Source organism: Myodes glareolus, chromosome 1 (genome assembly GCF_982192425.1).
Source record: "Myodes glareolus chromosome 1, mMyoGla1.1, whole genome shotgun sequence".
In the NCBI taxonomy this organism is placed as follows: domain Eukaryota; kingdom Metazoa; phylum Chordata; class Mammalia; order Rodentia; family Cricetidae; genus Myodes; species Myodes glareolus.
This window is the reverse complement of record NC_142026.1, coordinates 139,150,940-139,161,766: the sequence shown is the minus strand read 5'-3', so window position 1 is coordinate 139,161,766 and position 10,827 is coordinate 139,150,940. Positions and strand designations below refer to the sequence as shown.

Sequence of the window (10,827 nt, the reverse complement as noted above, 5' to 3'; positions counted from 1 at the left end):
TTTTGCAGAATTACCCAGTTCCGGGAACCTGCACTAATAGGGCTCTCAGCCAAGTAAGCAAGGGTCGGGTCTGTGCGACTCAGAAGGCGCTAACCCGAGACTGCAGATACAACCCCCATAGCACAACTCGTTCTGTCTATTTTTTTTTCTTCTCTGGGGTTAGGGGTTGGTGGATGAGAAAACAATGTCTCTGCACGCTTAGCCCCTAAGGTAAGACTCACAGTACCATTTTCGTGTTTCCCAAATCCAGGGCTCCCTGACTAAGGTGAACTGGCTCCGGTGACATGCTGAATAGGTCTGTCCCGGAATTGCCAAACTGCCCGGGGACTTTTATGTGGACACCCGAAGCACCAGGTCCCTGGAATGTCACTTGATCAGCTTGGTGCAACTGTGAGTGTTCCTTTTCCACTCTTAAGGGTTTGGATTCGGGAGTCGGGGGAGAAAAGACTTCACTGCCAAAGAATGTGGAATTCGCTGCAAACCAAACTCATGAAAGACGTCTGAATAAAGAAAACTTTGATGAGAAGAAACGGTCCCTGGGTCCCTGGCAGGTGGCAAGCCAGGAGTTCCAGCCCTGGGTCAGCCGAGCTGCTGCCCTGCAGCGCAAACTTGGCTGCTGAGCTATGGCATTCGCGCGCGCGCGCTCTCTCCGGGGGAAAAGGACCCTAACTGTCCTACCAATAAACAACGAGGACACTGCCCCACACTCAAACTGGGTGTGCAGAGATGGTCCGTGTAGGTTTGCACCGAATGCCAGCACCTGATCTTGAGCTTGCTGGCTACTTAACCGCGCCCAACTTCCGAACTTCCTTGTTCAGACCAATTTCCTTCTACAGAAGCGGTCTGAACTGCAGGCTGCTGAAGGAGTAGGGGGCCCAAGTAATCTGCTGGCGACAGATGGCCTCTAGGTTTTAGAGCTATGAACTCTTAAATTTGTGTTTGAGCCATAGTTTGCTTTTTCTATCTTCTAGCCCCACCAGGACAAAGTGGGCTCTGGCGCACACGAAGTTCGTTTTAAAGCGGGTATGGGAAGGCAAGTCCCAGGATGAACCGCATTTTGAGACCTAATGGGAACTCTGCCTTGGTTTAAAACTCCTGCTAAGTGTCCGAATTTGAATTTCCCTCCCGCAGCTCCAACCGAACACTGCTCGGTTGGTTCTGCTAGCCGGCTAAAGGGAGGATTCCTTAACTCAGGTCATTCGCAGGCGGATGTGGCTCGTACACAGCTGGAACAGCTGCCAGGCTGTGGGTTTAGAATCTGGAACGCCAGACCTGCTACTGCTGGCCAGGGGCATACACCATGCACAGAGTGCCGGGGTGCTGGGGTCTGACGCGGCGGGGTTGAGTCCCAGCGGACGCGCAACGTGGGCGCGGACCGTGGTGGCGCGGGGAGCGCCTGCTCCGCCAGTGGGCGTCTTCTGCCGCCGCCACCGCCGCCTCCTCCACGGGCAGCGGCACTGCGGCGCTTTTCTCCGCTGCTTTGGAGCAGTCGCCGCGGCTTAGGCTTCGGAGCGCGCACACACCACGCCACGCCCGCGGGCTGCGACCCCGCAGCCCCTAGCCCGGCCGGGAAGGACGAGGATTGTGCGCACCAGACCGCACCGAGGCGCTACGACTCGGGACCCCAGCCTGGGGTCCTCTTGAATCCCAAAGGAAACACGATGTGAACCCCCAGCCGGAGAGGCACTCAAGACAAGAGAGGCAGACGGGACCGGAGCCTGTGCGAGGCGGGGAGGGCTGGTGCTGCGGGGGCGGAGCCCGCCGAGTCCGGGCCGCCGCGCCCTCCCGCCTGCCCCCTTGGAGGCTGGGGAGGAGGGCCATGGCCAGCCCGGAGGAGCGGCTCGCTCCCCGCCCCCAGGCCCCGCTGCCAGCGGCTGGGGACGAGCCCGGCCGCGGCCAAGTCCGGCAGGAACCCCGGCGCGGCGAGGCCAGCGGGTGGAGTGCAGTGGGCCTGAGTCTGGCCCGGGAGCTGCCTGGTTGCGGCCGGGAGGAGCTTGCGGCGCCCCCGCCCCTGTCCCGGTCCCTGTCTCCGACAGGCCACGCCAGCCCCGCTGGGGGCCCCAGCGCCCTCTCTGCGCTCAGCGCCGGCGTCTGCGGCTGGGTGGCGGCCCGCGCTCCCTCGGCGCTCGCCTTCTCCTCCCCTATCCCCTCCTCCTCCTTTTCATCTTCCTGGTACTTCTGGCCGCCGCCCCCCCTGCCCCCTCCCCCTCTTGTCCCCTCCTCATCTGCTTTCCACCTCCCCGCGCGTCTCCCGAGAAGGGAGGGCGCAGCGGCGCCTGGAGGAGGAGGCGGCGGCGGCGATGCTGGCGGAGGAGGAGGAGGAGGACAAGAGGCAGCTCCCTTGAGCGTCCCCCCCGGCAGTAGTCACCGCAGCGGCGGTGGCAGCGGCGGGCGGCGGCGGCTCTTCCTCTCGCCTGCGATCCTAGGCTTGCTGCTCCCAGCCCGTGCCGGGCCCCGGCCACCGCCGCCACCGCGGCTCCCCCTCCACCCGGGCGTGCGCCGCACAGACTCCCCGGGCTTTCCGGGCGCCGGCGGGGGCTGCGCTGGCCTCAGCCCCGGCTCTGCCGCCGGTGGCCGAACTCCGTGGCGGCCCCGAGGCGCCGCCTTCCCACTCGCCACCGCTTGGCCGCTGCTCTTCGGCTCCGACATGGAAGATGGACCTTCTAACAATGCGAGTTGCTTCCGAAGGCTGACTGAGTGTTTCCTCAGCCCCAGTAAGTGGTCCGGCCCCACGTTCCCCGCGGCCCCGGTGGCTTCTCGCTTGGTGGGGTCCAGTCGGGGCCTTGGATCGTGGGGTGGGGAGGGAACTGCTGTGGTGGTGGGTGACCGGCAAGGTGTGTGTGTGTGTGTGCCTGGCCGTGATCGGTCAGTGGGCCACAGGAAGCTGGTGGCACCTCTGTGGCATTCGGACCGCCTGTCAGCTCAGGGACACTGGGCTTTCCCAAGTCCCGCGTGCGCGCGGAGAAAAGGTGTCAGACATTTAAAAACTAACCTGCTTCCCTAGAGCTGTCCCTGACCACACTGACCTGGCCCATTATTTATGCCATCAAGTTTGTCCCCAATTTTTCCACAATTCTCTAGCCCCACCGAAAGAGAATTGGCCATTAGATTGGAGTATATACGTTTCCTTCCACTGGGGGTCCCTGGGATCCAAACCACTGGATTCCCGAGGCTGCTGTGAGGGCAGGCAGGGCTTGGGAACCTCAGGCTTCCAAATGTGGGAAAACAGTACCCGCGCCTGCAGTGGCTGTGTTCTGGCGCATGGACCAGTGGTATGGAACTGGTTGCACCCATCCTCATGAAGAGGATGCACCCCCCCCCAGCCCACCTTACACGGATTATTGGTAGCTGGTGCTGCTTGGGTGGGTAAAGAAAGCGGAGGAACAATGGGGCATTAGCATGGAAGAATGAAGCACCTCTGGTTCGCTCCTACCCACCAGACTACAGTAGCATGACCATTCGGCCTTTCCACTCTCAGGCGCCGGGCTGAAAGCTTGGTAGGGCAGGGGCAGCAGAAGGCGTGTCATGGGGGGTGGTGGGCGACGACAAGACTGATCAGAGAAGTCAAGGCAGTGCTTCCCTGGAAGGAAGGAGACAGGCAGGAGATGTTGAGGGAAGAGGTTCCAGATGCGCAGAGGAAGGAGTCGCAGCGGTTGTGGATGGAGGGTGAACAGGGTGAGGACCAGAACACTGGGTCGGGAAGGGACCAGGTGGGACCGGGTGGGAGAGTCTCTGCTCTGAGAGGATGTATCCATGGGGAACTTGGAGACTCCAGCATCCGCTGGGCCGTGAGCATGAATTGGGTGCCACAGTCCACCGCGTGCGCACCCGAGCTTTTCCTTTGTCTGCATCTTGCTGGAAAGCCGCGCTTTTGCCTTGCTTTCTTCAGGCAGACTCTCCACCAGGTTGCAAATTAGCTTTCTCGCTACTGCTCCCAAGTACCACTTACTCCTTGATCAGAGACTCGGCTCTGGGGCATGGGATGCTTGGGTTGAGACCTTCCTCAGGACCTCAGGACTGGAGGTGATCTAGGTGCCCACCCAGGAGCCCTTAGGGTGCAGTCCGCAAGAGGGTGACTGTGTTCCCTCCAGGACCGGGTTGACTCCTGCAATCCTACTTCCTGGCCCTGGGCCAGTTCATGGTGGCCACATAGCCCAGTGACCACTCACACATCTGCAGGCAGTAGTGTTCAGCAAATCTCTGCTTAGGTTTATTTGCCAGTTGTCTGGATTGCCTCAAAGGGTGTGGACTCTGTGCTCCCAGCTGACCTCTGCTTCTGAAGCTTCTCTCTGGTATCTGCCTCTCTAGTCCCATCCCGTGTATTTGTGACTTATAGAGCACTGTGCTTTGGGCATCTGTAAATAAACAAACTTGTCCACTTGCCCCTGGATTGTGGTCAGCAGAGACTAACTACACTTCTCTAAAGGGACTCCAGGGATTGGCCCTGGGTTGCAGGGGTGGGAGAATGTGGGGCCCATAGACTCTCTTAGAGTTGTTGGAATAAACCTGAGACCTATGACTAGGCTTGCCCCGGGTGTTCTTCCTACTGTAGATTTAATTTTTCCCCTCTATAAAATCTTTCTCTTTGTCAACTTTGGTGTGTGTGTGCGTGTGTGCTTGGACATGTTCAAGTGCACACTTTTAGGCCATTGTCCTTGACAGTACCAAGTGCTTCATGAAGGAGAATTGGCTAGGATGCTTTTTTTGTTTGTTTGTCTGTGTTTGTGTGCATCTAAGAATGCAGATATATCTAAAATGTATCTAAAGATGCTGTCTTTATCTGGGGATAGGGCTGGCATTGCAGTAGAAATTATGGTTCTGAATAAAAATGAGCAACTCCAGAGAGATCTGGATTATCTTGGGTAATAGAGGGCACCCTATGGGTTTTTTTTTTTTTATAGGGATCTACTCTGTACATAGTTTCAACTGGAAGAAGCCAACCCTGCTATGGCATAGTCACTCTTGTTCCCAAATACAGGTTGGGTGTGGATCAAAGCACAAGACTCCTGCAGCTTTGTATGGGATACTACTAGGGTATGAAGTACTAAGGCAGGAAGTACTAGGGTAGGAAGTACTAGGGCAGGAAGTACTAAGGTAGGAAGAGCGAGGGCAGGAAATACTAGGGTACCTGTAAACAGTTTGACTGAAAGGTAGAAGAGGTTGATGCCCGAGTGAAGGCTGCTCTCTGCCCACCCGTCCCCTATGCCACACACTTTTAGGGATTCTGTTTCTGTCTGCCTGTGGCTGAAGAACGGACCACCTGGGTCTCAATTGCTGAAGTCTCTGAAACTTGGCAGTTTTCTGGGGGAAAAATAAGAGCCTTTTGGAAAGAGCCTGTGTACTTCCCAAGGCTGGGAAAATACACAAAGGTATTCAGATGTGTCCCTGTGGAGTCTGTATCTGGTTTTTCTTTCACTTTGATCTCTTTGTCAGCCAAACAAATTGTCATGTGCAGGCTGCTGAGCCCAGCGGCTGCTTGGACAAGTGCACGCTGCTGTTCTCTTGTCTGAAAGCAATCCCCGTTTGGAAGGTACAGTAGCCCTGCTCTGTTCCTGTCTATTTTATTCTTCTTCTTGGTTCACCTGATCGGGCACTGAGCAGACACTTGTCTAAAACCAATGCCACATGCTAGGTCCTACCCTAGCCTGTCCATCTCTCTCTCAAGCATCTGGAAGTCTGAGACCTGTCCTGGGCTAGTAGGCCAGGGTGAGAAGGAACTTCCCAAGCGGGAGTTGGCTCAGTGTGTACGCTCAGTGCTCCAAGTGGTCTTCCTGCCTAGCGCTGTTCCTCTGTCTGAATCAGGCCATTTCTGAACTCACATCACTTCCTGTCCTCTGTTGACCTCTAGACCTCTGCTTCTCCTTTTACTGCTGGGAGAGCTGACGGAGTAGGAAAATCTTGCCCACGGAGAGGCAGTAATTGTCCTGGATCATCCACACAGTTCCTTTTGCGTGGGGCAGGGGTGTCATAGTGACAGGCCAATAGGAAGGGCAGTCAGCTTCCCATCAGAGTGGCATGGCTGGAAGAGGCACTGCCTGGAAAGAGCAGGAGACACACCTGTGGGAAATGCAGCCCTAGGCGTGAACATCGACAGCCACATGGTTCTCCTACCCACAAATGTCTCCGGGTGCTGTGTTTGTACCAGTTAGCTACTGTGAAGGACATGCAAAGGGTTGAGGGGGGGCTGTGGGGGAGGATATAAAGAATGCAAGGGAAATAAGACCAGGAATGTTCGTGAGTGCAGAGTTTAAATGCCTTCCCGCTGCAAATCACTGCATGTTTCTCAGAGCTTCCAAACAGCAAGCGTGCATTTGCACTACGTGCGAGCTTGTCACTCGCTACTCTTAAACTGTCTCCCGAGGTGTGAGGACTGTGTGGCCGGCAGTAGGATACACTGAGATAAACATGATCCCCGAAAGGGCGAATGCACTCAGCACTCCATCCACACAGACTTCACAGTTAAGTGGTTCTTATCAGCTCCAGGAAGCTGATGCTGCAGAGGAAAACCAGGCTCAGGGCCGGGCAAGGCACCCGTATGGGTGTAGATCAGCCAAGGCCCCTTTTCCAGCTTGTCTACACATGGTCTATAGTGGAACTGTGTGTTGGATGTAGAGAAGACCCTGAACTCCCCAAAGACATGGCATACAGACAGGAGTGCCCCAACAGGTGACCCGAATAGCAGTCTGTGAATTCCTGCCAGGCTGGGTGTGGGCAGGGAATGTCATCAGCTATCCATGGAGGGGTGAGCTGGTTTTTGGCAGGGTCAGCAGTCCAAAGGGCAAAGCTATTTAAACTGGGTGATGTTATTCTATTTAGATTATTAATATGTAACCTCGTGAAATCCTACTTTTAATTTGAAATAAACCCATGTGGATAGAGGAGTCTTCTAAACGTTTAACTGAAAAGAAGTAGAATGTTAAAAGACAGGCCTTCTATCTCAAATTGATACATTGGCCCCTGAGGGATTTTTGCACAGGAAACATTTTGTGCCCTAGAACAAAGAAGTCCATGCTGACTATCAGACAGGATAAGTTGTGTGGGAAACACTTTGACAGTTAGCGCAGTCGCCACCCTGCGAGTGCGGAGCTCCTTCCTTCAAGTCTGTCGGAAGGAAAACTCCCAGGGGCAGGAAATCTACAGCTGTGGCAAAGGCGGAGCAGGTATCTGGCATTCCCCAGGCCTATATGTCCACTACTGCCCTTCACTCATGATGACCGGCTCCTTTCTAGAAGGCAGCTGGAGAGGAGTGTGGGCAGGGACTCCTCTGTGTTCTGATGCTGAAGCTAATACAGTGGTGGCCCTGTTAGGAGAGTACAGTATCTGCTTGTGTGAGACACCTAGAGGTGCCAGTAGAGCAGAGCCGTGTACGGGGAAGAGGTATGGCACCCAAATGAGACCTGGACATAGGTGGCTTTTATCCAGAGTTTACCCTGAGCTCCGGAGTCCCAGTGAATATGTTCCACTGAGTTGTTCTTCACAGGACCTGCAGCTCCAGGAAAGAGTGGGGGTTTTGCTCCTGGGTTCCAGGAAGGGCTAGGAGGAGAGTCAGGAGGAGACCAGAGCAGATCCCAGCTTGGAAGACCCAGTGGGTGTTTTATAGGATGCCCAGGCCTGAGTCTCAAGGAATCGGGGAAGGGAGTTTGCCTGGCAGAGGCTCAAGGAATACCTTTTGGGTAAAGGTGGCATCTATGGAAGACATAGACAGGATCTCAGCCAGCTAAGGGGGAAGGAATTACAGGTTACTAATTATGCTAAGGCCACCTTGTAAGGGACAGTCCTCCGAATTCGGAGAGAGGTGTGAAGGAAGGGGCAGCAACCATGGTGTAGGAGGAATGGAGGTCTCTGTGGCAGAGTCCTCAGCAGAGGAAACCTTGTACACACAGGGAGGTGGAAGATAGAGGGACAGGTGACATGATGGCTGTGTAGATGTTGGACACCGTGGTTCCCGGATTGGAAAGCTGGAGGTGGGGTATATGACCGGCCTGGGAGTCAGTCAGTACTCTACCTACCTCTGCAGGTCATAGGTGTCTTGGCTTGGGGAGTGCCTGCTCTCTCTACTGCTCTCTGGTGGTGTAGACAGCAACCACCAGAAACCAAGCAAAACACACCAAAAAAAGTAGGCAGAGAATTCATAGAGAGAGCTGCCCATGGGCTGTGAAGGTCAGTCTGGAGCAGTATGGCCAGCTGTGGTATGCAAGGCCATCAAGAGAAGAGCGGCCAGGCAGGTGGGCCCTGGGCTAGAGGAGCAGAGTGGAGGCTGCGTCGCTGGAGTCGGGAGTCTCAGCCTAGATGTCTGGTATGTGATGAAACCCATAGATGGGCCAGAACAGGACTATGGAAGTTGGGGGAAACTGAGCATGGCTCCTGGTAGTAGGAGGGGGGCTTTGGGAGAGTTGTGAGCCCCCGAGTTCTGTAATTCTTGTTCTGGGGGCTTAGCTGAGTGTAATTTGGGAAAGGAACGTTGGGAAAAGGTGTGCACAGAGGTTATCGATTTGGGGGAATGACAGTGCAAGCGAAAAGTAATGGAGGCCCCATAAGGTATTTGGAGGCATCGAGCGCACCACATACCTGTTGTTACAGGGGAGGACTGGGGAATGCATGCTCAGAGGCTTCTGGTTACCGAGAAGGGAGTCCCATGGGCAGCAGTGCGCAGGTGCCATACAGGCAGGTTGTTTGGCAGTGGTGAGGTTGAGATGCTCAAGGTGTGGTAGATGCTAAAAATTCACATGGATGAGGTTTCCCCATTGCCAAGACTGGAGAAGAAGGAAAGAAGCGTGGAAGTGTGGCATTGCACCCTCATGGAGGGTCAGTCCTGAATGCCTGGCATGAATCTGGAGGTTCTGAGACAGACAGCTGTGGTCGCCAAAGGGGGTTTCTGCTGCCGCCTGGGGAGTGAGAAGATGATCCTGGCCTGAAGCGGATTAGAAATAAAGACCGTGGTTCCTAGCACGAGAAGGTTCATTGGAGAGTGGAATTCTAAGTGAGTAGCCGGAATGGGTGGCAGGCGCGGAGAGTGCATGAGACAGTGGTGAGCAGAACCTGGAGGTGACATGGGACCGACACATCATGGAACTCAAAGAGGAGCAGCCTCAGAGATCAAGTAAGATCCAGTGGCCGGCTTGTCGCTAGGAGCCTTGACTAGGGGTCCTGTGGAGTAAGGGTACCTGCCCCATGGCTGTGACTGATGGAGAGCGGTGATGGGCAGATGATGTGGCTTCATCCCACAGACGCCTGAGAACGTCCATCTGCCCAGGACGGAGGCAGGCAGACAAACAGTAGGGAACGTAGCATGAGATGAGGTGTGGTGCTGGGAAAGCAGAGTCCCGAAGGGAAATGTTTTCTGTAGCAGGAGCTGTGGGGCCCATCTCACACTGGGAGCAACAGGAGGGTGGGAAATGCTTTGTCAGATGCCAACTTCCCATTACTCCAGCATTTTGGCCCTTTGAGGCAAGCTAGAGAGGAGGGCAAGGTCTGAGGAAGCTTTTAGGGAACAAGGAGAATGAAGAGAAAGTCAGGGGCACGGAAGGCCTCCTGGGTGCTTGGGAGGGGCGCTTAGTAACCCGCAATTAGATGGGCGTTTGGAAGGACAGGTCTGAGAGTGAAGCAGGGACTTAGAAAGACATCTGCTGGCGAGGGAGAGTGACAGGGGCAAGGGATAGGTCAGAGTCCACCATTTGTCTCAAGATCACCCAGAGCTAGAAGAGCTGCCTGTATGTGCCCCTCACAAGCTTCCTCACGGGAAGCGACTCACAGGTGACATCTGAGTGTTGTCTTGGAAGAGGAGGAATTTGAGGGCTGTGGAGGTGAGCAAGAGGAAGATTCCAAGAAGAACAAAGAATCTGAGCAGCGTGCTCAAAGGTGGATAGGGGAAGCCAGGATTGAGGGAACATAGCATGGGCGCCACAGCGGTGGGGCCGTGTGGAGAGGACGGAGCACCGAGTGGTGGGTCAGTTGCGGAAGTCAGCCACAGAGCATGATAAGGGATGTGTAGGGGAGTATGGTCCTGTCAGATAATGTGATCCACAGATACTGAGTGCCAACTGTGAGCCACTACAGCCCTATTGACAGCATTCAGCGTGTCCGGCGTGGTCTGTTCCTTTCACAGAGTTCCCATCTTGACATGTGGACAAGATGCAAGGTACTGATAACACAGTGGCCATGGGAAGAGTGGGTGCTGGAGAGATAGAATGCTCTGTGCTAGTCTTCCCTACAGGGTGCTTTGGGTCCCTCAGTGTGCTCCTGCGGGGCTCTTGGGGTCCTCCTTCCCTTGTCTCAGGACCACATCTCTTACTTCCCACAGTGTGCCTCATGTGCCAGCTCCAGATAGCTGGGGAACTCAGATGCCACCACATTACCCTCTCTTTCCCAGGGGACCATCTCTGTGCTGATGCCTGCCTGTCTAGGTCTCTAGGTCTGTTTAGGTCCTCTCGTCTGTCCTTCTGTATGTCCTGGTGCATACTGTCCCCTTTGGAGCTGTAGTTTCAGTAGTCCTTGTCTGCCTCTAGGATAGGGCAAATGCTTCATTCATAGATTCTTTATTCATCCCCCCAGGACACGTTCAAGCAGTCCACTGAAGGCACAAGGGAGTGTGTTTGCATGGGAGAATCTGAGCAAAATGGCCTTTCATCAGTGCTAGTTTTCCTAAAAGGGAAGAAACAACCAGAGAGCGTGGCTGCAGAGCTCTGATGCATGCCCTGAAACTTTATTTTATTCATTTTTTCCCATGTAATCCGAATACACTCTTTGGCACCAGCAGCCAGGCGTTTGCGTCACCGTGAACACAATACTTGACACGCAGTGAGGTCAGCAGGGAGCAGGCAACCCGAG

The 10,827-nt window shown here is 55.1% G+C and overlaps 1 protein-coding gene across 1 annotated transcript in view; it reads left to right on the top strand.

Annotated features, from left to right (window-relative positions):
• Positions 1-1,819: 1,819 nt before the first annotated feature.
• Pde10a (phosphodiesterase 10A) overlaps positions 1,820-10,827 on the top strand; it is a 194,583-nt gene continuing 185,575 nt past the window's right edge. Inside the window, exon 1 of the mRNA XM_048420903.3 lies at positions 1,820-2,714. Within this exon, the coding sequence (XP_048276860.3) occupies positions 1,820-2,714 (895 nt within the window). The remainder of the gene's footprint in view (positions 2,715-10,827) is intronic.